Source organism: Ictidomys tridecemlineatus, chromosome 9 (genome assembly GCF_052094955.1).
Source record: "Ictidomys tridecemlineatus isolate mIctTri1 chromosome 9, mIctTri1.hap1, whole genome shotgun sequence".
Classification (NCBI taxonomy): domain Eukaryota; kingdom Metazoa; phylum Chordata; class Mammalia; order Rodentia; family Sciuridae; genus Ictidomys; species Ictidomys tridecemlineatus.
In genome coordinates this window covers 112851113-112878820 of record NC_135485.1, presented here as the reverse complement: position 1 = coordinate 112878820, position 27708 = coordinate 112851113, and the positions used below count along the sequence as shown (strand labels likewise).

The following is a 27708-nucleotide window of genomic DNA, read 5'->3' as shown; positions in this document are numbered from 1 at the left end:
AACTCTTCCAAAATTCATATATGTGTATATGTGTGTGTGTATGTATGTGTATATATACACATACATACACACATATACACATACATACACACACACACACACACACACATATATATATATATATATATATACATACATACACACACACACACACACACACACACACTTTTTTTTTTTTTGAGATGATTTCACTATGTTTCCAGGCTGGCCTTTAACTCCTAGGCTTAAGCTTTCCTCTAGCCTCAGACTTCAGAGCAGCTGGGGCTACTAGCTAAAGCACCCTGCTAAACTGATAATTCAATGCAATCTCAAGCAAAATCACAACAGTCTGTTTCGTAGAAATTGATCAATTTGATCATCGGTTGATCCTAAAGTATATGTAAAAATGCAAAGGATCTAGAATAAGCAAATTATACTGAAAAAGGACAATGCTGACATGCAAATATGAACTGATTTAAAAAAATATTTTATCAGTTATTGATGGAATTTTATTTATTTATTTATTTGTATGTGGTGCTGAGAATCAAACCCAATGCCTCACACATGTAAGGCAAGTGCTCTACACTAAGCTACAATCCCAGCCCCTATCATATGAACTGAATTTGGGACTCAGGATTTATAGTAAATAAGACAGTGTGTGGGTAGAGTAAAACAGATATATAGGTCAGCAGATCATATGGAACAATTAAAAATCCAGAAACAAATCACGAAAATTAATGGAGATAGGCAAAGCTGGAACAAGTAGAAGTCCATATGGAAAAAAATAAATACTACCTTTACTCTCTCCCCATACTATAAAGAATAATGTGTTTGAATACAATAAAGACCTAAATCTGTAAAACTTCTTGAACACAAATGAGAATATCTTGCAATCTTGTGTTCAGCAAAGTTTTCGGATGAAAAAACAACACAAAAGGAAAAAATGAAAGAACTGCATAAAATATAACTCGCTCTTCAAAAGACAATTTTAATAAAATGAAAAGGTAAGCCACAGACTGGTAGAAAACATTACAAAATATATATTTAAGAGGCTGTAGCTCAGTGGCAAACTGCTTGCCTTGCATGTGTGAGGCACTGGGTTCGATACTTAGCACCATATAAAAATAAAGATACCGTGTGTTCATCTGCAAATAAATAAATATTTTAAAATATATAAATATTTAATAAAGGACATGGTATAAAACATCTGAAGAATCCTAATATTATATAGAAAGAACCCTCAGATACGTGAAGCCATTGATTTACTAAATGGGCAAAAGATTTCAATAAACCCTTTACCAAAGAGAGAGCTATAGATAGCAAAATAAGTACACTCAAAAGACACTCAGTATCATTAGTCATTAGGGAAATTAAAACCAAAACAAGATTACACTACAACTGTTAACAAAAGTTACACTACAACTGTTAAGTGTGGAGTGACATAAATTGCTGGAGAGAATGTAAAATGTACTTCAGAGTACAAGCGCTTAGCAGTTTCTTTTGAAGATATCCAACCATTTATCAAAAGATACAGCAATACCACTTATAGGTATTTACCCAGAGGAAATGAAAACATTTGTTTCCTCAAAGGCTTGTGCACAAATATTCATAGCAGCTCTCTTCACTGTAGCCCCAAACTGGAAAGGACTAACACGACCATCAATTGGTGAATGGATAAATAAATTGTGATATATCCATATCACAGAATGCACAAAGCAGTAACAAGGGAGGATACTTAGGCAACACAAAAGGATGAATCTCAAAGCTTTATGCTAAGTAAAAAGATCAGACACAAAAGACTACTTTGGTATGATTCCATTGTGTACAATTCTAGAAAAGGCCAAACTATACTGACAATAGGACAGATCACTGTTTACAAGGCACGAAGATGCGAAGGTGCGTGGGGTGAGAAGGGGGTGGACTGACTGCCCAGCTTTCTTCTTCAGTTTCATTTCCGTTCTATGGTTTGAACCTGGAACAGACGCTAAATACACTTTAGCTTGTGTTTTCACCCTACAGCCTTCTCTAGAATCGGCCAGCGTCAGGGTGCCTCCTAGCGGAATCGCAGTTTCCTCGAAAGCCATCCAGTCCAGGAATTCAGGTGGCCGCGGTCCAGCCCGGAGACGACCTCCTCGGCCCACTTTACCCCCTACCAGAGACTTCTTTCTCGGACCGCCTCCCAAGCCTTTCGAAACGCTCGGGAGTTTCCCTTTTAATTTCCTTTTCGCCTGACAAATAAAAAACCCAAACAAAACAGTTTCGTTTTCTCCGTTGACTGCTGGCCCCGCCCCCAAACAGCACGTGGGGAGCCCGGCGTCGGGGCAGGGGCGGGGCAGGGGCGGAATCGAATCTCAGACGCCAGCGGCGCTGACTCCAGCTCCACCGCGCGACGCCGGGGCTGGAGACTGGCGGTCCTCGACGTTCTCCTGTTGCCTCGCGGCCGCGGAGCCAAAAAGAAAAAAAAAAAAAAAAGCAGTGATGGAGCCGAGGCTGCGGAGGAGGTCGCGGGGCCGCGCGCGCTCGAATCCCGGCCGGGCTGCCGCGTCCCGCTCCGTGGAGCCGCACTGCGCGGGACTGTGGCTCTTCCCCAGCGCCTCGGGTCTCCACAGCGCGCTACTCCGGAGGTCCGAGACTACGCGCCAGATATGCTGCACGTCGAGGCGCCTAGCGGTGCTGGAGCGCGGCGGGGCTGGCGTCGAGATCCACCAGCTGCCGCCGAGGAGCGACGGGGCGAGGAAGCCCAGTAAGTGGGGCGTGCGGGAGGTATCCGCTCGGTCTCGAGTCGGGGGTGGCGTGGCTGGCACTGTCGCTTTCCCTGAGAGGGGTGGAGTGCTGTGTGCTGTCCTTCACCTTGTACGGGTGTGAGCGGTCGGAAGGGCATTTGGCTGGCGGCTGTGTCTGAGGCGGCGGACGCGCGCCCGGCTCCGGTGGTCTCGCGGTGCAGCGCACCTGAACTTCCCTTTACCCCGGTCCCCACTGGTCGCGGAGTTCGCAGGATGTGGGTCAAAACTAGACCGTCCTTTGCAAAGTGACCCGCGTGGGAGTGTACGGAGAGCATCTTCATCTTCTTAGCCACGGTCCTTTTATAAGTGGTTGCCGTTCAAAGTTGATTTCCACCTCCCCCCGCAACACACACCACCACCCACTCTCCCCGATTTTGTGAGCCTTTTAGAGGCTTCAGTTATCTTTATCCGCGACGGTATAACATTGGCCTTCAGTTGCACTTGGATCGGATCCTAATCCCCGTATGGTGGTTCTGATTTATCTTATTGATCTTTAGAAAATTCTGGTCCGAAGTAAATGGTGTCTTACTGTTGTGTTGTTGTGAATTTAACTGGCGTGAAATCGAGCATTTTTTTCAGTTCTCCATTGGCCATTTGCATTCCTTTTTCGATCAACTGCCTGTTCAAATCCTTACCTGGCTTTTAAAAAATTGAATTGTGGATCTTTTTTTTTTTCCTTATTTATTTGTAATAGCAATTTGGATATTGAATAATAGCTCTTTGCCTCTCGTATATGTTGTGATATTTTTCTGCCTTGCCTTTTGTTGACCTTATTTCTTCCTGTGCACAATTTAAACTTTTAAAATCATCTATCCGACTTTTTCTTTTATGGAGGTGTGTGGATTTTTAAATTAGAAATTTATGAACCCTCTGAGATATAAGGTAGTGATTTTAAAGCGGTATTTTTTCGTGGCGGGGTTGCTCTACAACTGAGCTACACCCCCAGTCTTTTTTTTTTAATATTTATTTTTTAAGATGTAGTTGGACATGATGCCTTTATTTTCTTTTTATGTGGTGCGGAGGATCGAACCCAGGGCCCTGCACGCGCTAGGCAAGCGCTCTACCGCTGAGCCACAACCCCAGCCCTCACCCCCAGCCCTTTTTGTTTTTAGAGTTAGGATTTCCCTAAATTGCTCAGGCGTCGCTCGAATTTGCTATCCTCCTGCCTCAGCTTCCCACGGAGCTGGGATACAGACATGCGCCACCGCGCCCAGCTCAAAGTTTTATTTTTAAAGTTAACATTTGTTATGTTTGGAATTGATTATGATGAGTCTGAATTTATTTGTTTTTCCCCCCCAGGGGACTGAATATGATTAACCAGTACCATTTCTTGAATATCCCTCTTTTTTAACTGATTTGAAATGCTTAGTCTATAAAAATACATTAAAAGATAAGTAAAAGAAGGGGGGTGGTTAATCTATTGGGCCATTTTTGTTCCTCTAGTACTTGTAAAATGGTTTGTGCTTTTGAGATTTTCACAAGAATAGATTCTATTTCATTAGAATTAAAGAGTGAAACAAAGTCCCCAAACTATCCTCTTAATTTTTGTGAACAAACTAAGTAGAGATTAAATAGTAACTGTTGTAAAAAATTTTTTCCATGGTTTCCCCCTTTAAAGATATTCCCCCCAAACACAATTCTTGCTTTTAAATATAGGCATTAGCTTTTGAGGGGAGCTTTCTGTGGGTGTTTATTATTGGTTTTGGATAGCATGTCTCAGAATACACAATATATTTGTTCTTGAAATGAGTTATGTTACTCTAAAATTATGTTTTCTTACCTAGTTTTTCATTTGTCACTGTAAATCTAATTTGTCTCAGTTTATTAAAAAAGGATATAAACTGGGCAAGTAGGTGAATGCCTGTAATCCCAGCAGCTCTGGAGGTTGAGGCAGGAGGATCAGGAGTTCAAAGCCAGCCTCAGCAATTTAAAGATGCCTTAAGCAATTTAATGAGACCCTGTCCCAATATAAAAAGAGCTGGGGATGTGGCTCAGGGGTTAAGCACCCCTGCTACCCAAAAATGTTTTTAAGGATTTAAAAGCAAGATATTTAATTGACTGTGGTAAGGTTCTATTTTATGTAAAACAAAGAATAAATCAGTGCTTTCCCAAATCTAAAAATGTACATTGGCAAGAGAATTGTTATTTTTTATTTGCTTCGCATACTTGAGTTTTCTTAAAGAGAAAATCATGTTAAGTTGAAGATTGTCTGGTTTATAATGAAAATCAATAATATTATAATGAAATCAATAATAGTAGTAGATAATAACTGATAACAGTTTCTTGTTGGATTTGCTTTTCAGAGTGTATTAAGTTAGGGAAAAAAATGAAGATACATTCAATGGACCAAGGAGAAGAGCATATGCTGATTCTGTCCTCAGATGGAAAGCTGTTTGAATACAATTACAGCATAGAACACCCAAAGTAGGTAACTTTTTTTTTCTTTTGTTAAATGGTTTTACTTTCACCTGAAAGGCAACAGTAATTTTGTAGTAAAATTTTACACCATATGATTCTTGTCCTCTGCTCTATATAGTAGCATCTTAAGGAAGATTTTCAATTCTACCAATATTGCACAGGTCATTAAAATAAGGTGGAAATTACAAACTTATGTATGTTATATTAATGTTCATTAATAATATTATTTTATTACACACTGTATAATTATATTATGCATTATATACTGAAGTTTTTATAGGTGTTCCCAGTCTGGAATAATAGGACAAAGTAATGTGTTAAGTAGTGATGAATTCTAAACTGACCAGTGAATTCCATCTATACCATACAAACCAGTATTCTGCTGTAGCTACCATGTTGTTTTGGCATTTGAAATGTTTGATTAGTTTCTCTAGCCCCAAATTGAACTTTGACATTCATCAAATTATTTGATACTCAAGATAATCCTATATGGTATTTCCAGAAATAAGTTTTTAAACCTAGGAAAAAGTGCATTATCATGAAGTGATTTGTAAGACTTTTTTCCTAGTAGATTGCATGAATTAGAACTTATTTTCAACTTACATTTATTTCTGCATGTTAACATTGTTTACATAAGTAGGGTATTTTAGACTCTTTATATTATAAATATATTATGCTCAATATTTTCTTCAAAGTATTTTTACAGCTCAGTGTTCTGAATGTGAAGTGGTAAATTTAAAGTTGTTTTTCTTGACTTCATTCCTAATTACATTATTAGTTCTAACAATCATTATGACTTTCATAAACTATCTTTTCTTTGATCAGGTTTCAAAGCATTTTGCAAGAAAAATATATAATTCAGATCACATGTGGAGATTATCATTCTCTTGCATTATCAAAAGGTAATTTTTGGAATATTGTTTTCCGTAAGTAGTAAATACATGTATCTGTAGAACCAGTCAAATAGATATACCTCATTTTGTGACAAGACAGAAATGTAGTTTTGAATTTGATACGATTCAGAGTTGTATGTGTTTATTTTTGTTTTGCTTTGTTTTTTTGTGCTGGGGATTGAACCTAGGGGTGCTTAATCACTAAGCTGTGTTTCCAGCCCTCTTTAATTTTTTTATTTTGAGCCAGGACCTTGTTATGTTGCTCAGAGCCTCACTGAGTTGCTGAGGCTGTCCTCAAACTCAAATCATCTTGTCTCAGCCTCCTGAACTACTAGGATTACAAGCATGTGCCATTGCACCCAGCCAAAGGATATTCTTTTTTGGTACTGGGGATTTAACTTGGGGCACTTAATTCCTGAGCCACATCCCCAGCCCTTTTCATATTTTTATTTTGAGACAGGATCTCACTAAGTTCATTAGGTCCTTACTCAGTTACTGAGCCTGGCTTTGAACTCCTGATCGTCCTGCCTCAGCCTCCTGAGCTGCCGGGATTACAGGTGTGTGCCACCATGCCTAACTAACGTAGTGCTCTTAAAGGGTGCAAAATGAGAGAGAATTCTTGGGTCTCTAAAATCTTCAGATTTCTAGAATCAACTGTTTCTACCATTTTTTTTTTTAAAGAGAGAGTGAGAGAGGAGAGAGAGAGAGAGAATTTTTTTAATATTTATTTTTTAGTTCTCGGCGGACACAACATCTTTGTTGGTATGTGGTGCTGAGGATCGAACCCGGGCCGCACGCATGCCAGGCGAGCGCGCTACCGCTTGAGCCACATCCCCAGCCCTGTTTCTACATTTTATTCCAGTCTTTTATTTTGCAAATATGAAATAGTGAAGAATTTCTGAATAATCAAAAACATTCCTTCTGGAATCTGGTCCCAGCCCTGGCCACCCTTTTCCAGAACTTTTTTTCCTTTTTCTAACACTCTACTAGATTTCATTGTTGTAGTTGAGAATCTTCTCTAGTTCTATTGGGGGCCCAAGTTGCAGGCCTGTGTTACATATATCATCTTTTGAATTTCAGGATTTTCCCATCCTTTCAGTGTTCCCTGTCAAACACTGATAGTATGAAATGGAAGCAGCAAACTTGACTATGAAAGGAATAGCTATAGGAGGGTGATAGAAGGAATTCAGGATTGAGGAAATTTAAAAAAAAAAAAAATATATATATATATATATATATATATATATATATATATATATATATATATATATGAATGACAGCTGGGTACAGTGGCATATACCTGTTTGTATTCCCAGCTACTTAGGAGGCTGAGACAAGAGGATCACAAGTTCGAAACCAATCTGGGCAACTTAGCAAAACTCTCTCTCAAAATAAAAAATAAAAAGCTAGGAATATAGCTAAGAGGTAGAGCATTTGCCTAGCATGCATGAGGCCCTGAGTTTAATCCCCAGTACCACCCAAAAAGCGGGAGTAGGATAAATACATACGTGTGTGTGTGTGTGTGTGTATGTGTGTGTGTATGTATCAGCATACACATAAGTAGATGCTGAAGGCTCTGTTGTGGTTTGAGAATATGAACTTGTACTAGAAAAAATTGGCCATTTTGATCTCATCCATTAATGTCCAGATATTTCATATAGAGTATCTATTATGTTTAGGCTGTGAAAATTACATACCTGTCTTGAAGGAGTCTGGAATCTAGTGACTTCAGAGGCTAAGGCAGGAGGATCACAACTCTGAGGACAACCTGGGCAACATAGTAAGATTCTGTCTCAAAAGAAAAGAGAAAAAAAATAAAAGTTACTGGTAAATCAAAATACAGAAAAAAATAAAAGAAAAGTAAAGAAGGGAACTGGTCATGCTCATCATTATATTCCTGGTGGCTAATAGGCATTTGAAAATTCTACTTGAAAAAGAGATTCTACCCCCTCGAATGGTATTCTACAAGGAGGTGATCATTAAACACTGGTTCTCTGATATGCTTTTTCAGATGCCATTGAATACTGACAGTTTCATTAGATAACCTAAAAAATTCCTTGAAAAATATGCTTCATATATTCAACTAGTTAAAGAAGAAGCTGTCTCTTTCAAAATACTGTGCTGTGGCTCTTTTTGTTTTTTGTTTTTTTGGTTTTTTTGAGTTGGCATCTCGCCTCATTCATTGCCCAGGCTGGTATGTTAAACTCCTGTGCTCAAGTGATCCTTCTCTCAGCCTCCTAAGTAGTTGCAAGTGTGTACCATCATGCCTGGTTTCAAGTGAATTTCTAAGTTGTTTATTTGGGATGTTTAGGCCTCTGAAAGGGAGGAAAGTAGAAGAAATACTAGTTCTGGGTTTTATTTTCTCAGACTAGAATACTTCTGTTTTTCATGGGCCCGACATGTGGCTTTCTTAAAGTATTCCTTGAGTCTGATCAAATATTTATATTCAGATAGCTTCATTGTATCCCTTGAGATGAGGGATGAGGAAGTTACTTAACTGTTACTGCTAAAGGGAAGATTCTTCTGTGTTTTTCAGAGTTAGGCACAGGTCCTGAGAGATTTGTAAATATGAATGTAAGACGTGTAGTATACATAGTGCAATTAATACGACTGAATTTTCTTTGTTTTTGTCAAGGTGGTGAGCTTTTTGCCTGGGGACAGAACCTGCATGGCCAGCTTGGAGTTGAAAGGATCTTTCCTTTCACCCCCATACCACAGATGGTGGAGAACCTTGCAGGAGTCCCCTTGGTTCAGATTTCTGCTGGAGAAGCCCACAGCATGGCCTTATCCATGTCTGGAAATGTTTATTCATGGGGAAAAAATAATTTTGGACAACTTGGCCTGGGCCACACCAAGAGTAAGGAACATTTTCAAATTCATATTATTAACAAATATATTTGTTAAATAGGAGATAATTGAACACAGACCTTCCTGTCACAGATGGTTAAGATCCTTGTGTTCATTTGTACTGGTCTTCATGATTTATCTGGCTTTAAGGCGGAATCTGTCCAGGAGACCATGTGGAAGTTGTTGATATAATCAAGGCCTGTGTAGGACAGCAAGGGCATTGGATTAGGAATCAAAACACTGAGATTCTTCCCATTCTGCAATTTGCTTACTACAGGGCCTTGTCATGCCCTCACTTTCCTCTGAGCCTATTTCCTTTTTCTGGAAAGTGACAAGTTTTGATAAAATGACTTTTAAGATGTCTTTGAACGTAAAAACGCTGAAATTCTGTATGGAAACTCACACATCCTGATCCTATTTTAAACGGCATTATTTATGTCTATATACACATTCACACAACCAAAAAAAATCATGTAATTGCCATTATTGAACTACCTCTACAAAGCATGGCAAAATTTCTCATGGTCCCAGATGACTTATTAGAATTCTCATGTGTAATGAATTCTGTTTTATCTGGAAATGGTCAAATTTTGCATGTCTCCCTAATATGGCTTAATGCTAATTACACAGAATAACTCATAATTCAGTGTTGGAGAAGTATTCAAAATGGATAAGAGTAAAGAAATGGTTATACTGGGCATAGTGGCACATGCGTGTAATCCCAGTAACTCAAAAGACTGAAACAGCAGGGTCACAAGTTCAAGGGTAGCCTCAACAACTTAGCAAGACCCTGTCTCAAAATACAAAATACTGGGGATGTAGCTCAGGGGTAGAGAGTCCCTGGGTTCAATCCCCAGTACCAAAAGACAGTAAAATGTGATTAAAAATTATTTTTTGCTGAATCTTTTGAGTGCCTTGGTGGGAAAATAATCATGAAGGAAAGGAAAAGTAGCATGCAGTGAGAATGCTGTAGTAGAGAATTTTTTCTCCCTTTTGAATTGAACTGTACTACTGAGCCACATCCCCAGCCATTTTTAGTTTTCATTTTGAGACGAGGTTTCACTAAATTGCCAAAGCTGGCCTCAAATTTGTAATCATTCTGCCTCTCAAGATGCTGTAATTAACAAGTGTGAGGCACTATTCCTGGTGGAGAAAAAAATCTTCATGCTCATTAATGGTAGAATGTTTTCCTAGCATGTTGTAAGACCCTGGGTTCTGGATTCACTCCCCAGAACCAGGAAAAAAAAAATGTAATTCTGGGCAAGAATTAGAAATATCTGATGTGTTTCAATTAAAATTAATCAAGTTAGGGGTGGTGGTGCACATCTGTAATCCCAGCTACTCAGAAGGCTAAAGCAAGAGGATCATAAGTTTGAGGCCAACTTGGGCAACTTAGTGAGAACCTGTCTGAAAAAAAGAAGGGAACAATATGTAGCTCAATGATAGAGTACCCCTCGGTTCAATTCCTATGATTAAAAAAAAATTAGATTGAAAAGAAAAGAATGAAATCTTGGGAAGTGGCTTGGCCCTTCCACATACATAGGTTACTAAGGGTGACCCTTTGGCTACTGCCCCAGTCTCAACTTTAGGGCTAGAACTTGGGCCTCAGTCTGTCAGTATAGATCTGAGCTTGTCAGAACTGGCTGAGCACTGCTGTTGCTAGGTTGAGAGGAAGTAAGCCAGGTAACCAGTGTGAAAACTCACTGCTTCTTTTTGGTCACTTCAACTGTTCTTTCCCTGCACAGATAGAGCAGTTCCTTGTCTTATTGAAACACCAGACAATAAGAAAGTTGAATTTCTCGCTTGTGGTGGTTCTCATGCTGCCTTGCTCACACAGGTAGGTTTACATGGTCTCCTTTGACTGTACATCTAGAAGAATACTGTGTATGAGGCATTAATGTTATCCAGAAAAAAGGTGATCTCTTCCCGCAGTAGGACTGTTGTCCTGATAATTTGGGATCTTTACTTTGACAGTACTTTTATTCACTCTAGGAATTAGTGAATGTGCCTCTTTTATGGTATTTCTCCAGCATCTGACATGAAGTTCCCTTTCTGTAGGATGGGCTGATGTTTACTTTTGGTGCTGGGAAATATGGGCAACTTGGTCATAATTCAACACAGAATGAGCTGAGACCCTGTTTGGTGACCAAGCTTGCTGGAAATAGAGTGACCCAGGTAGCATGTGGAAGGTAAGTTGTAAAGTATCAATGAAAATATTCAATGATATTGATAAACTTAGGTAATTTAAAAAATACCCATTTGTTTATAAATATCAAACATTTTCAAATGGGTGAAGAATTTATATTATTAATCATAATAAATCTTTAAGCCTACATATTTGTTTTCTTTGACTTTGGGGGGGCGAGTACTAGAGATTGAACCCAAGGCCTCGCTCATGCTAGGCAAAATGCTGTACCACTAAACTACACCTCCAGCCTTTTCTTGTTTTTTTGTTTTTTTAATGAGCAATTCACTTTCTCTTGTCTCTTTTCTAAAATACCTCTGTTAATTGTTCAGATGAACTTTCATCTTTAAGGAAAATAAATCATTATTATTTGGGGAATGTAAATAAATGTAAGTCACAAAGGGTTATTTTTGGGTTCATTTGTGAAATCTTTACTATAAAAAATCCAGTTTATGCACATTCAGTCTGTAGACATACTCTGTTATGAACTCACACTAAAACTACATGAATGATGATAATGTTAAGGTAGACCAAGTTATTGGAGTAAGATTCTCTTAGCCAAAGCAATATCTTCTTAATGTATGTCACATTCCATCTTTCTCCCCTTTTCTTTGCCATACTGGGGATTGAACCCAGAGCCTCCTGCACACTAGACAAACATTCTATCATTGAGCCACATCCTAACAACATCCCAAGGACCCATTCAATCTCTCTCTCTCTCTTTTTTTTTTTTTTTTCCTACTAGGGATTGAACCCAGGCACTTTACCACTGAGTTATATCCTGGTCCTTTTTATTTTGAGACAGAGTCTCACTGAGTTGCTTAGGGCCTCATTAAGTTGCTGAGGCTGGCTTTGAATTTGGAATCCTCCTGCCTCAGCCTCCTGAGCTGCTAGGATTACAGGTGTACACCACTGCACCCAGCCTCAGTATCTTTTAATCAAAAAATGTTGCTACCACTTTAGGTTCTTCCTAACACATGTCACTTTTAATAGCATGTATTTCAAGAGAAGGAGCCACATTAGATCCCTAGTATAAATCAGGTTAATACCCCTACTAACATGGGGGAATTCACTAGAAACACATAACACACTGCAAGTTGATATGTTCAGTCACATTTATTACAGGAAAAGGATAGTGGTTAATAACAGTTGAAGGAAGAGAGGTGGAGGGCAAAGACTAGGAAGAGTCTGAATGCTGAATTTCTGGTTGTCTCCACTTGGAGCAGCTGTTACCTCCTCTGGAATACAGGAAGTATTGTTAAACTGGGAAACACCCGAGTCCACAGAGTTTTTATTGGAGGTTCACTGCTTAGGTATGATTAATTGTACCAGTGCCAGGTAATTTAACCCAATCTCCATCTCTTCCCTCCCACGGGTCTGGCTTACATCCCAGGCCAGGGGAGTTTGCCACTAGCCTCCAATAGGAGTGGTCTCAGGGCTCCACTCTCAGTGCCAGACACTCTGTCACCTGAAAAGTACTGAGGATTTGGCAGTTACCACCCATAAGTAGGGGACAAGGGCAAACCTCTCTGAGCAAGATCAAATTGTTTACTACACACCAGTGTTGGAAGAGACCAGAGAACAAATGAGTGAGAAAACCAGTGTGGTAAATGTCTTTGAGAAATAAGTGGGAGCTCAGAGGAGGTCAGCTAATCCAGTCTTCTAGGATGGTAAGATGAGGAATTCAGAGATGGTTTCGAGGAGCTGGTCACTCTCAAGCTAAGGCTTGAAAAGGGAAGAGGAAAGGGAGGTGTTTGTTCCCAATAAAGGGAACACCATTTGCCAGTGTGTGACTCAAGGCCTTGAGTGGATATAGGCTTTCCAAAGTCTTCTCACTCTCACAGTAGGTTTCTTGGTTTCCAGATGGTTTTCATCCTTTGAGTGTTAGTTTCACTCTGATTGGGTAAGCTGATTTTGGTACTTTACTGTATTGCTAAATATTCTCATCATTGGGTAAAATTAAGAATTGACAGTATGTGCTTTTATTTAATAGGTGGCACACACTTGCCTATGTTTCCGATTTGGGAAAGGTCTTTTCCTTTGGTTTTGGAAAAGAAGGACAATTAGGAAATGGTGGAAAACATAATCAGCTGATACCGCTACCCATGAAATTGCCATCAAATGAAGAACTCAAATTTGGTAAATTCTATAGGAGTATAGGATTCAGCATAATGCCTTGTTAGAGAAAGTGATTTTTCTGAGGACACGATATGACAAGGAAAGCAGTGTAGGAATATAAATGAGTTTCTGTGAACACTGGTTTTATTTTTTTTATGTGTAAATAATTTTAAAGATTCCATTTAATTTATCAAATCAGAATAACCCTCATTTTTCTGCTTCTCCTTCAGATTAGGATTAATGTAAACTTGAATAATCACATAATAAAGCAGATATGGATTCATAGATGTTTGAAGATTTCAGTTTGTAAGAGACTTATTACATTCCAGGATGATTGGTTTTCCTACCTGGGTTTAATTGACCCATAATCAGAAGTATGCTCCAAATCAGAAGTGCTGGAAGTATGCTCAGCACGTACCTGTACTATCAGTCCTTGTAACCATTCTGAGATGTATTTTGTTATCCTCATTTTGCAGGAGGATACAGAAACCTGGAGAGCAAAAGGCTAGCTAGACACTTACTCAAAGCCAGGAAGAGGTCTAGCTGAAATTGAACCATGCTCCATGTAATCTCAGAACCCAGGCTCTGAAACACTGCAGTACAAGTGCCTCAGAGTGCTTGGATTGTTTCTGAAAGCTTAGAATTCTCTCATTTTTTCTGGGGAAATGAACAGTAATTTGCTCAAGTAGTTCATATATTATCTTTAATTCTTTATAACATTCCATGCCTTGAAGTATTTATTCATATTCTTCATTCAGCAATAATTGGTTAAATATTATGATCATGCTTTTTAAGAATGAGAGCTAGGCAACAGTTAATGAAATATTTGTTTATGCTCTATATAAGCATTTATATTAATTATATAAAACAGATGCCACATGTCAACCTTATGTGTCACCTATGTTTAACAACTAGACTTTACCCTAAAGTATATACATCTCTACTTCTTAATTAGTGGGAAATGCACTGAGTTTTTGTCTGTTAAAAACATAAAATGACAACATATAAGAAAAATCTGAGATTATTTACATTGAATATACAGGTTTGTGCTAAGTGACATTCTATACACTTTATGTGCATCCCTTTCAGAAAGCCACAGCTCAGGAAAGGAGCTGATTATGATTGCTGGAGGAAATCAAAGCATTTTGCTCTGGATGGAAAAAGAGGTAAAATTAAATCTCTACATGTACTATCCTTGGTATTTTAAACAAAATAAAGGGTTCTGGAATCCAGGTTTGTCCAACTTAAAAGTCATTAGGTTACTAAGGTGACTTTTGGAGAATAGATGGGCATTGTTGATCCTTTACCATCTAAGCTAATTTATTTTACCTGCAAAAATCAACAGATTTGTCCCTAATGAATGTTGTTGAATCACTGTAATTTCCTCATACTCCACCTATCTTTTGGTGGGCTTCTGGCTAGTAACATTGTCAGGTCCTCATGAGCAGATAGGTACAATACTAAAAACACCTGAGGCTACGAGGCTTGTGAGTACTGGACCCTGGAAATCAATTTCCTCCTCCTTATACACCCTGCCCTCTAGGAATGTCCTTTTAAGGTTGTCTGATGTTCACCTTCATAGGATTGTGTTTGTATAAACTGCTAAGTGTTGTGACACTCCAAGAAATTTCTTTGACTCTAAGCCTCCTTGGACAATAAATGGGCAACTCCTTGCTTGGTAGAGTTTCTTTTTGTGATTGTCCCAGACTTAGTTATCCATATTTAAAAATCAGTGTTGTATTCTTAGAATGCACCTAAAACTTAGGTAAATTTCTGACATGTCTAAATTATTATGCTTTCTTGTTTATAGAATTCCTATGTTAATCTGAGGAGGAAAATTCTTTTATTAAATGAAGGAACTATAAAGAGATGGATCGCTGATGTGGGCACTAAGCAGTGGCAAAATACAAAAAGGTATGTGCACTTAATTTGTCTGACTCTCTAAAGTAGCATTCCCAAATTGGTGCTGCACAATAGAGAGATATAAGGCTCTAGTGTATTAGCCAGGATTTTCCAGAATAACAGCTAACAGGATGTGTCTATATCTATCTGTCGAAAGAGAGATTATCTTAAGTAATTAGCTTGTGTAATTGTGGGGGCACAAGTCTGAAATTTGTGGTCTGGTCACCAGGGAGAAATTGATGTTGCAGCTTGAGTCTGAAGGCAGAATTCCCTTTTGGGGTAGCTTGTTGTTTTATTGTAAGGCCTTTAAACTAACTGGATGACGCTCACCACATACCCAAGAGTTACCTGGTTTACTCAAAGTCTGCTGATTTAATTTTTAATTTTAATTTGAAAATACCTTCACAGAAACATCTAGAATAATGTTTGACCAAATATCTTGGTAGCATGGACTAGCCAAGTTGACACCTAAAACTGATCAACACACTTAGCATGTACACTCCACGAAGACAGCTTTTTTTTACTGTAAGATTTCCCTAGACTCTTACTATGTTTAGATTTACTGTGACTCTGAGCAGGAAATATGTTCTGTGGCATTTCCCAACCCTTTCTGACCCTGCAACCACTTGTTCCTACACCTCTAATTCATAGCTGAATAGTCAGAACAACCCTAATCTCAACTACAAAACTCCTGCCACTTGTAAGGATTATACTCATTCTTACGGTCTCATTCTAGAGACCTTCTTAGATGTGGCTTTTTAATTCTGGAAACTAGTTATAAAAAATAGTTGTGTTATAATTTGCAGAGTACAAATGACCAACAAGTGTTGTGTACTTCTAGAGATGAAACAAACCCCTACCCTGGGCCCCCAGTATATTTAATTTCTGGTAATTTATTTTGTTCCCAAATCAGTGGAATAGAAATAGAGCTTGTGAAGTTGAGTAGAATATGTTTTATTTGTTGGAGAAATTTCTGACTGCATCAGGCCCTTTCCTCTTTCCCTGAGACGTCTCAGAATACACCTTTCTATTTCCACTGACATTTTGAGAATTAACAAATGGGGTAGATATTTAGATGCCATGATAGTACGCAAACAAGTAAAAGATGGGAGAAGTTTGAAGGACAATTACAAGCTGTTTCATTTATCATGTCTCATGCTGTAAGGAGGCATGCTGTTCAATTTGGTGTAACCATCATCTTATTCCTGATATAGGGAAATCCGAGAGATATTTTCATCTCCTGCTTGTCTGACCGGAAGTTTCTTAAGGGAAAGGTAATACATATAATGAATTAAAATTCTATTTAAAAGTATTACGAAAGCATATTCGAAATGGTTCCAGGGCAAAAAGTTAGCTATGTGTTTATCTCTTTTCCAAATTACTTTTTTCAATAAAACCAAATATCTGCTTGCTGTATAAAACATCAAAAATACAGAGGACTAAGGAAGTAGCTCAGTGGTAGAGCGCTTGCCTAGGCATGCATGAGGTCCAGCACACATACACACATACACAAAATATCAAAATCATCCATAATCCATCACTTAAGAGTAATATCTTAGGGGATGTGGCTCGGTGGTAGAGTGCTTGCTTCATACACAGGGCCCCAGGTTTGATCCCCAGCACCAAAAAAAATAATAATAATAATAATATCTTAGTCAAGGGGGACAGCCCAGTGGTAAAGCTTGTGCTTATTTGCACAAGCCCTTGGGTTTGATCCCTAATGTATACAGACATGCACCCAAAAAAATGGATATTGTTTTATGTATTGCTTTTTACTTATTGTGCCCATTTTCTATTTTATTCAATTCCATATTATTCACTGTTTTTCTACAACATCATTTTAATGGTTGTACAATAATCCATGGGAAGGATATACTTTATTTCCTTATTGGTAGACAATAAAGATTTTAAAATTTTATTTTCTTTTATGGTAGTGCTGAGGATCAAACCAGATGTTAATCTATACATGTTCTAGCACTGAGTAACACCCCTGCCCCTTTTGAATTTTTAAGTATTAGTGAAGAACAACTTTTTACTTCTTTTCCTACATTTTTGTATATTTGTTTCTTTAAAAGAGTTTATTGCTGCTGGCACATGTCTTTAATGCCAGCAGCTCTGGAGGCTGAGACTGGAGGATCACAAGTTCAAAGCTAGCCTCACGAATGGCAAGATGCTAAGCAACTCTGAGAGACCCTGTCTCTAAATACAGAGTGCAAACTAGGGCTGGGAATGTGGCTCAATGGTAGGTGCCCCTGAGTTCAATCCCCAGTACCAAAAAAAAAAAAAAAAGAAGAAGAATTTATTCCTACTTTCATACATGCAATATATGTATTAACAAAGAATATGCTTAATTTTAATTTTAGACAGTGAATCTGTTCTGTTCAGCATCAGAACAGAATTCATAAGACACATTTCATTGATAATTTTCTCTTGAGATACTAAGAATTTACTTCTCTGAAGCCTCTTCTGTGTGGGGTGACTACAGGATATTAGGGATTGAACCCACAGATACTCTACCACTGAATTACATCCCTAGCCCTTTTTATTTTCTATTTTGAGACAAGGTTTAAGTTGCTGATGCTGGCTTCAAACTTGTGAACTCTTGCATCAGCCTCCTGGGTTACTGAAATTACAGGCATGCTGAAGCCCTTTCTTTTAGACCCCATTTTCAGTTCATGTAATTGGAAGAGCTAGTCACATTTTTCTGGAAACCGGAAAAAAAATACATTTTTTTTTTCTTAGAAGGTATTTTTTACTTAAACATTCTTTTTTCTACGGTGCTGGAGATGGAACACAGGGCCTTGTTCATACTAAGCAGGTGTTGTTACAACTAAGCTGTGTACCCCCATGCCTGATTATTCATTTTAGATAACATGATATTTGAATTACAGTCTTAAGGAATATGTGATTAATGCAGCCTTGATATTTTGGGGCATTTTAGAAATACCCGTATTGTATACTACTATTGTGTTTATGTTTAGCCAAATTATTTTAAAATTGAGAAAAAAAGTAATTGTACTGAAATGGGGCAAGCTCTAGAGGAAACTGTGTCTAGATAGATATCCTTTCTCGTTTACTTATCAATTTATTTATTTATCTTCTACAGAATAGCTGCTGAAACCATGTTTATACATTCTGACTTAAATAAAGCAAGAAACACCTTTAAGGAATTAACCCAAAAGGACTGGATCGCTAACACGGTGGTATTCTTCAGAGTGTTATTTGGAGAAAGAAAATGCACTGGAACTTATAAGAATCCAAAGTTTCAGAAGAAATATTTTCTTTTAAGAGATTCTCTGAGACCCTGTAATTCAGCCAGGTTAAGTTAAACTGAGATAGCATTTAGAGTTTCCCCATCTAGGGTGAAATAATTGACATGGCAGTCACATAGGTTACAAATAGTCTAAATAGTGCTCCATACACAAACACATACACACATACATGCATACAATTCTGGAGTGAAATTTTTCAATTCAGGGCTTTCGAAGTCTATTTAAGGATTGTTGAGTTTGGCACACTAGAATCAGAACAACATTTTATATGCAATTCTTTTAAGCATAAATACAGAAATGAGAACACTTTTTTCCTAATATAAACATCTCCCTCATCTTTTCTAATATAAACATTCTTCCTCTCTGTTTTGTTTATACTTCTCCCTTTTCTGTAAGTTCTAGAATATTCTTGTTCTTTCTGGGACTGTTGCTTCCTGCTCCAACCCTGTTATTACTGTCTTTAGGTTTTTCACTTGCAAATGTTGCAAACATGCTTCCTTTATTAACAGCCCTTTGTGACGCAGGCTGCATTATTTCCCTATTCTATTTTACTGGTTCATCTTGGGTAGTACTTCCTATAGTCTCAATCTTTTTTTTTTTTTTTTCTTTTTTAACATCTGGTTCCTTCCTTTTCTTCCTGTATGCTCCCTCCTCTCCTCCTTGCTCCCACCCCCTTTTTCTGTTTTTCTCTCTCCTATTTGATTTTTCTGTCCCTCTCAGGCTTGCTCTCATTCCTCCCGTGTCTCTGCTCCTTTGCCCCTCCTGTTGCTCTGTCTGCCACAGTGCATGCTGTGTCTTAGCTGCAGTTTACCTTCTCTCATACCTTTCTTTCAAGACTATAGGGAAAGGGTTTTTTTTTTCTTTTTTGTGAGGTTGGTTTTTTTTTTTTTTTTTTTTTTTTGGTAACAGGGAGAGAAAGGGTCTCACCTAGTTGCTTTGAGCCTCACTATGTGGCTGAGGCTGCCTTTGAACTCATGCTACTGCTGCTTCACCCTCCCAGGCCGCTGGGATTACAGGCATGCACCACCATGCCCAGCCAGGAAAGTGTAATTCTGTTAATTTCAGGAGAAACATGGGCCATTTAGAGGTTGGAAACAAAATGAACCCCTATGGCCAATTTTATCAGCATTTATTCTTGCTCATTTACTTTGACTCTTTGAATTCCTCCTGTCAAGGTCAGTTTAACTTTTTCGATAAGATTCTGAGTCACTGCTGCTGAATGCAGCCATAGAAAAGTCAACCAAAAGCAGGTGTGACAGGGAGGGGTTGGATCAGTTCATCACTTGGGATCCTCCTTGCATACTAATTACACTTTGGTTATGCCAGGGATGGGTGATATACTCAGAGGGCATTTTTCACATCCAGAAGGAGAGAGTGATTAGATTAGAAAACCTAAGACGTTCCTTTTTATCTTGAGATTTGGTAATATGGACTCACAGACTTTTGGCATTTATTTTGTGCATTTTGTGCATTTATTCAGCAAACATTTAATTGTGTGCTTAGGTGCACTGCATGATGATTTTTACCCGCTTTGGTACCCAGAATTGAACACAGGAGTACTAAACTACTGAACCACGTCCTCTGCCCTATTTGTTTTTTATTTTGAAACAGGGTCTTGCTAATTTGTTGAGGGCCTTGCTAATGAACTTGCAATCCTCCTGCCTCAGCCTCCCAAGTCAGTGGGATTACAGGCGTACATCACTGCGTCCAGCTAAATTCTTGATGAAAAATGAAAAAAGACATGCTACTGTCCTTTGGAGTCTCATGGTTTAGTGAGGGAGACAAGACACTTGTGTAGACACGAGTGATCATGCTTCCCCTAGTCCCTAGCTTAGAATTGGTGTACAATAAATATTTTCAGGTAAATGCATTTGTTCCTAAGGTATCGAATGGTCACTTCTACTTAATGTACTGAAAACAATCTACCCAGGGGAAGGAGCTCACCAGGGGTGTAGGGAAGCCCTTCAAGGCAGCAGGAAAGGTGTACCCCGAAGTAAATGCAGTGTGTGAAGCAGTGACATTGGATTGATATCTGACTGCAGTTCTAGAGATTGGGGTAGGTTTGGAGGTTGTAGGCTGTGGCTGGTGAGGAGAGGTAGGAGTGTGTTCGTTGTGCCATTGAGGTATTAAGTAGAGTCATCAGAACTATGCCACTCCAAGGACTAAACTTCATAGTGGGAACTCAATATAATGTGTGATATAAATTAAAGTTATAAGAATTTGCATATTTAGAGCTGTCATTTAGTATATCATAATTTAGTAATCAAATGTTTGGACATTGAAGGGACTAAGGATGTGGCTCAGTGGTAGAGTGCTTGCCTACCATGCACGAGGCCCTGGGTTCAATCCCCAGCACCACCAACACAACAAAAGAGTATGAACATTAGAGTCAGAAAGATTCAGGAGAGAATCTCATGTAGCTGTGTGACCATGAGCAAGTTACTTAATTTCTCTGAAGTACAGATTTCTCATCTATAAAATGGGTTTAATAACATCTTTGTTATAAGAGAAGCTATATTTATTAACTTAATTAATATATAATATCTATCAAGTAGGACTTCATAAATACTAGTTTAAAGGGGCTTTTAAATTAATGCTGCTGTACACACATAGCAAATAAAAATTCAGAATTCAATTTGGGTTTTTCCTGAAAGGTTAGATCCAAATCAGAGAAACTATAATTAGAGGCACTAGAAACAAGCATTCATGGTAGAGACAAGGTCCTATGCGAAGATGATAGAAACCACATTGTGTTGAGAGTTTTATTTTGTTTACATTATTGGATTCGGACACATTCTTCTTTTTTCAGAAAATGGGGTGTCACGGTGTGAACCAGAGGGCAGAGTGTAGTATTAATTATTGGGAAAGCTGCCTATTCTGAATCCATTGTTCATTCAGTGTCATCCTCACACCTGTGGTTTCTTCCTGATCTCATTCATGTGCCCAACATTGAACAGTGGGAATACTTGTCCCGTATCTGTACCTCTGTATTAGGAAACCTTGGCAAGACGGGTTGTCAAGGTGAGTTTCAGGGAAACTAAATGAGTATTCAGATTTCCTTCTGGAGGGAAACTCCATATTCTACACTGTGTTTCAACTGATGGTGTGGCACCCAGATCCTGAGTTTTGAATGCCTTTTCTCTCATTCTTGCTGACCACAGATAACTACCTGCCTCAGAGATAATCTGCTCAAAAATCTGCCATTTTGTTTTCTACACCAAGAAGCTTTAGAAATTTTCTTCCTTCTCCCAGAGTGTCCAGTGATGCATGATTTTAACAACTGGGAGAGCCTGGTGGTTCCGTTTGCAGAGACTATTTGTAAAATGAGTGACCAATCACTAGGGATTCTGGGTAAGAGTGATGGTTTATGATTTATTATTGAATATACTTCACCCATCTTAATGGAAAGACATGCCTGGTTACATGCTAAAATTATAACACAATTTAGATATAATAATATATTCATGTGTTACAGTTTATATTCTCTTAAAGATGCTATAATAATTACTGTGGTCATTTAAAATGATTATTCTAGTACTTTTTTTAGAGTTCTTGGAATATACATGCTTGGCTTGGTCATGAGGTCCTTCTTCCCGAACATTTCATTATAAATTTTTTCACAAATACAAGGAAGATGAAAGAACAGGAGAGCAATGACCCATGTATCTTCTACCTTAGAGTCATCAACAATGAATGTGTGCTTTCTCTTCTATTCAGATTACCTTTTAGTTTTGCTTAACTATTTGAAAGTAAGTTGAGGATGTGAGATTTTGCTCATTTCAGCATTAATATTGAATTGTCTATTAACTTCATATGATCATCAAACTTAAGAAAATTAGTCATAATTCCATGATACCACCTTATATCTAGGCCATATTGAAATTTTCTCAGGAAATATTTTACAGCTTTTTTGTCTTTTGACATTTATACACAATGGAGTATTACTCTGCATTTAAAAATGACAAAATCATAGAATTTGCAGGGAAATGGATGGCATTAGAGCAGATTATGCTAAGTGAAACTATCCAATCCCTAAAAAACAAATGCCAAATGTCTTCTTTGATATAAGGAGAGTAACTAAGAACAGAGTAGGGGCGAAGAGCATGAGAAGAAGATTAACATTAAAGGGGACAAGAGGTGGGAGGGAAAGGGAGAAAGAAGGGAAATTGCATGGAAATGGAAGGAGACCCTCAGGGTTATACAAAATTACATACAAGAGGAAGTGAGGGGAAAGGGGAAAAAAACAAGGGGGAGAAATGAATTACAGTAGATGGGGTAGAGAGAGAAGAGGGGAGGGGAGGGGGGATAGTAGAGGATAGGAAAGGCAGCAGAATACAACAGACACTAGTATGGCAATATGTAAATCAGTGGATGTGTAACTGATGTGATTCTGCAATCTGTATACCGGGTAAAAATGGGAGTTCATAACCCACTTGAATCAAAATGTGAAATATGATATATCAAGAACTATGTAATGTTTTAAACAACCAACAATAAAAATATTTTTAAAAAAATAAAGAAAAGAAAAAAAAAAAGAATTCAAATCCGGGACTAGGGTTATGGCTCAGTGGTAGAGTGCTCACACGTTCAAGGCCCTGGGTTCAATCCTCAGCACCACATAAAAATAAATAAATAAATAAAAACAAAAAACGAACTTTACCGGAGAGTCCTTCTGTACCGTTCATTCTGAATGACCACTGCAGTTTTTTTTGCTTAACAGTTAGAATACACTGTTGGAATATATTCTTAATTAATGATCAGCTATAGAATATGGTATTTATATATGTGATAATATGGGTTTGTAACATTAGTTTTAAAAAGGGAAAGTTTTGTTCTGTATATTTTGTTACCTTTTACAGAATAAAATAATTACATATCAAAAATAAATAAATAAATAAAATTTTGTGTACAACTACAAAAAAATATTTTAAAAAAAGAATTTAAATCCATTGTTTTGTGGATTGTGTCATATCCTGATTGTCTAGGCATGAATAGATTTTAACAAAGATTTTTGACATACCTAGTATATTCAGTACTTGGTATGTCCACTCTTCACATTTTATTAAATCTAAACTGCCCAGGGTGGTGTTGCAAGCCTGTTACCCCAGCAATTTGGAAGGCTAAAGCAGGAAGATCACAAGTTCAAGGCCAGCCTCAGCAATTTAGTGAGGCCCTAAACAACTTAATGAGACACCTTCCCTTTCAAAAATTTAAAAAGGGTTGGGAATGTAGCTCAGTGGTAAATCCTAGCACCCAAAATAAACCGTATTGTAAGTGATGAAAAGATATTTTAGAGTGGTTATTTGGTTTTAACTTTTTAAATGAAATATGTGTTCTAAGAATTAAGAGTTTTAGTCATAAACAATTCCTAATTTAACAATATGGTTTTTCATCTAGGCAAAGAATGTGATTAATGTCTGCATTTTCTTCACAAATTGGTTAGAACAAGTTTTTCTTTTTTAACATAAAAGAGTGTTTTTGTTGTTGTTGTTTTAAGTTTTTTTTTTTTTTAGTTGTAGATGGGTACCATACCTTTATTTTATTTATTTATCTTTATGTGGTGCTGAGGATTGAACCCAGTGCCTCACACATGCTAGGCAAGTGCTCTACCACTGAGCTACAAACCCAGCTAAAGGAGTTTTTTCAGGATGTAAAAATCTAGTATTTCTTAGTACTTTTGAAATGCTTGTGTATTAATTACAATTATATTTATTCACTGGTTTATTACAAATGTGTTTTGATAATTATGACATGTAAAAAATTTTTGGTATGAATTTGGGGCACTGTTGACCCCCCTTTTTTTCCTAAGAATCCAAGAGAAATTACCTACTAGCAATTACATTGGTCTTCTTTTAATTCCTCAGAAGAGTACTGGGCAACTCTGCAAGAATCCACATTCAGAAACCTGGTTCAGATGTTTATGAAAGCCATCAACTCTCAGCTGCATTACTGGACTGAAAACAATGAGAATAACTGTCACCTTAAAGCTCTACTAGAAATTTTGAAAAAGCTGCATAGGGTAAGGGTTCATTTAGAAACCTCCATGTCTGGAGTTGGCAATTATAGTTGATTCTCTTTTAATTGGCCTGAATTTTAAGCAGGCTTATGAAACATAAGAAATTTACATTGCCTTTTTCTTTTTTCTCTTTTAATAAAAAGGAAAAACTGTTTTATTGCTTTCCTAGCAAAGGAGAAACACAAGACTCTTATCCCTGAGTCTGTTGATTCTGCCCATGGTGGAGGTGGGGTTTAAAGAGGAAATTCAAAGGCTGCATTCCAGGTGTTCTCTGTCTGGGGTTGTAATTCACTAGTTAAATTAGGAGAGAGTAATTTCTTAGGTCTTCTGATGCCATTCCCAAGTCAGTCCCTTTCTTTGGTTTGTTGTATGCTCAAGAGCAGGTAACTCTGCATAGGATGGTGAAGAAAGGTAATCTGTTTCCTGGAGAATTAGGAGGGGAGATGAGGGAAGGAGAGGGAGTGAGGAAGAGAAAGAACATGTTTGTTTTAAAAATAAGTCACAGTGGCAGAGCAGCAAGAGCTATATTCAAAGGGTAAAGCAGACCACTGTTACATTTCCCCACTGACAACTTTTACATTCCATTGCTAGGGGAAAATGAGCAATGACGTCTCCAAGCTTCTTCCCTCTAGAAGAGGGTGTAATTGAGGGGAAGTGGCCTGAAGTCCTTGTTCTCCATCAGGTGTAGATTGTTATTTTTTAATGTTGTGTTTTTTAAATTACATCATTGACATAAAGGATTATTCCATCTGGCCCTCCATGTCTGTGGGTTTCACATCCAGGGATTCAACTGAGAATTTAAAAGCATTTGAAAACAAAAATCACATCTGTTCTGCACATGTGCAGACTTCCCCCCCCCTTTTCATTATTCGCTAAATAATACAGTATAACAGCTATTCCTGCAGCATTTATGTTACATTAGATATCAAGTATCTAGATACTTAAAGTAGAGGAGAGGTTATGTTTGGGTTACATGAAAATGCTGTGCCATTTTAAATAAGGGACTTCAGCAGCTTGGATTTTGGTATCTCTAGGGGCTCCTTGAACCAATCTCCCATGGATCCTAAGAAATAACTGGATATAATATCTATGTACAGAGATACACAAGTAGATATAATACCTATTTGAAGAAAGGTAATAAACATCGGATACCTAAAACATAAAACATTTCCAATACTTTTGAAAATGCTGGTATATCCCTCAGAGATCACACTCTTTCCACTTCCCAGAGGTAGTGTGAACCTGGATTTGGGGTTAATTATTTCCTTTCTCTTTCTATTTTATGACTATAATATGTGTGTCTGTAAGCATTATGATGTTTACTTTTGCTGTTTTCAAAATTTATATGAATTATATTCGATATTTTGTTTTATAGATTACTCCAGATAATACTGATTGGCTGTATTTCATTCATTTCCACCGTGTACTGCGGTCCATTCTCTAGTACAAGCCATTATACATGCATTCCAGTATTGATGGATGCATATGCTCTTTCAGTTCCTTGGTTCAGTTTGGTTTGGTTTGGTTTTGGAGTGGGTATTACCTTATGAGAAAACATATTGTTATAAGTATTTTCATACTTATCTCTTGGTTTTCTTGGGCCAAGAGTTGATTTTTTTGTTTTCATAGCTGATTCTGGAATTGATAGGTTATGGAAATATGTGTTCTTTTTTAATAGTGACAAACTATTTTCTGAAATGACTAGATCAGTTTAATTCTTCTCTAGGAGATTATGAGAATTCCTATTGTTCCACATCAGGCTTTAAAATTTATAAGACATGTTTTATATGAAATGATACCAAATTATGATTTTAAATGAACTTTCCTGGTTCTAGTGTATTAGAGCATATTTTACATGTTTATAATTGCATTATTTGTTTCCTCTTCTCTAAAATGTCTGTCCTTGAATCATGTTCATTTTACATGGATATTTGCCTTGGCTAAAGGAGTTTTTAAAAATCTTAAACACTAGTCCTTTGTTAATTATTTGTGTTATAAATATTGAGTACTGGTTTATAGCTTGTCTTTCACTCTATAGTGTTTTTTAACAAATCTTATTTTTTATTTATTTATGCATTTGTTTGTTCATTTATAGTACTGTAGATTGAACCCAGAGATGCTTAACCATTGACCTATATCTCTCTTTTTTCTTTTTTCTTTTTCTTCTTCTTTTTCTTTTTGGTACCAGAGGTTTGACCCATGGGTACTTTACCACTGAGGTACATCCCCAGTCCTATCTATCTATCTAACTATCTGTCTATCTATCTATCTATCTATTATTTTGAGATAGGATCCTGATAAGTTGCTGAGGGCTTCCCTAATTTGCTGAGTCTGGCCTTGAATTTGCAATCCTCCAGTCTCAGCCTCTCAAGTTTCTGGAATTACAGGTGTGCACCATTGCACCTAGCCCCAACCCTTAATTATTCTTATTTTTCATTTTTAATAGAGTCTCACCAAGTTGCCCAGGCTGGTCTCAAACATGAGATCCTCCTGCTTAAGCCTCCTGAGTAGCTAGGATTACAGATATACATTGCACTTGGCACTAGATAGTCTTCAGAGGATGATAGCCAAGGCCAGAGGAAGAAGATACATGGAAGCAGATATTTAGAATATTAGAAATCTAACTAACAGGGCTGGGTTTGTGGCTTAGTGGTAAAGTGCTTGCCTAGCATGTGAGAGGCACTGGATTCGATCCTAAGCACTACATAAAAATAAATTAAGGTATTGTGTTCATCTAAACTAAGAAGAAAAAAAATCAAATGTACTTATTAAAAAGAAAGAAAGAAACCTAACTAACAAACTGTTAAATGTACTCTATCCTCCCTCTTAGAAAAATAAAACCTGATAATGACAGGGGAAGCTAGGGTGGAACTTAGAAATTTCAAGCTCCTTATAGCATTCTACACTGAAAAAAGTGGCAGCTCAGACAGGTCCCTCACTGAGCCCTCTGTACTTCTTTTCTTACGTGGGTCTTATCCCTGCACAGTGAGGAATGTCACATGCCTCTATGTGGATGCTTCCACCCACATACCCTGGCTTCATCCACCTCTACCACAAGTACTTCTTGGCCAGTCCTGAGAATTGGGGTGTGACAGAGTCCACTCTCCAGCAACCAAGCAGGTCGTAGAGGCTGGCGTGGAACCACTCTGCAAGATAAATGGGCTATAAGTAGACAGATCACTGTGGCTCTTGTCTAGATCTAGAGGAAAATGCTTTTAGTTTATTCCTTTAGAATTTAGTGTTTAATCTAATTGAAAATTGATATCAAATTTATATTGATTATTTTTCACATGGA

The 27708-nt window shown here is 37.7% G+C and overlaps 1 protein-coding gene and 1 non-coding gene across 2 annotated transcripts in view; both read left to right on the top strand.

The window, feature by feature from the left end:
* Positions 1-2311: 2311 nt before the first annotated feature.
* The window catches only part of Herc5 (HECT and RLD domain containing E3 ubiquitin protein ligase 5), a 50258-nt gene continuing 24861 nt past the window's right edge, over positions 2312-27708 (top strand). Inside the window, exons 1-13 of the mRNA XM_078021929.1 lie at positions 2312-2722; positions 5066-5186; positions 6006-6082; positions 8709-8930; positions 10666-10757; positions 10979-11109; positions 13099-13244; positions 14313-14389; positions 15034-15137; positions 16340-16399; positions 18232-18325; positions 21559-21748; positions 24262-24416. Coding sequence (XP_077878055.1) covers positions 2458-2722; positions 5066-5186; positions 6006-6082; positions 8709-8930; positions 10666-10757; positions 10979-11109; positions 13099-13244; positions 14313-14389; positions 15034-15137; positions 16340-16399; positions 18232-18325; positions 21559-21748; positions 24262-24416 — 1734 coding nt within the window. The 5' untranslated portion in view covers positions 2312-2457. The remainder of the gene's footprint in view (positions 2723-5065; positions 5187-6005; positions 6083-8708; positions 8931-10665; positions 10758-10978; positions 11110-13098; positions 13245-14312; positions 14390-15033; positions 15138-16339; positions 16400-18231; positions 18326-21558; positions 21749-24261; positions 24417-27708) is intronic.
* Trnag-acc (transfer RNA glycine (anticodon ACC)) lies at positions 20689-20758 on the top strand. Its single transcript has one exon. It is a non-coding gene; the product is annotated as a tRNA-Gly (tRNA).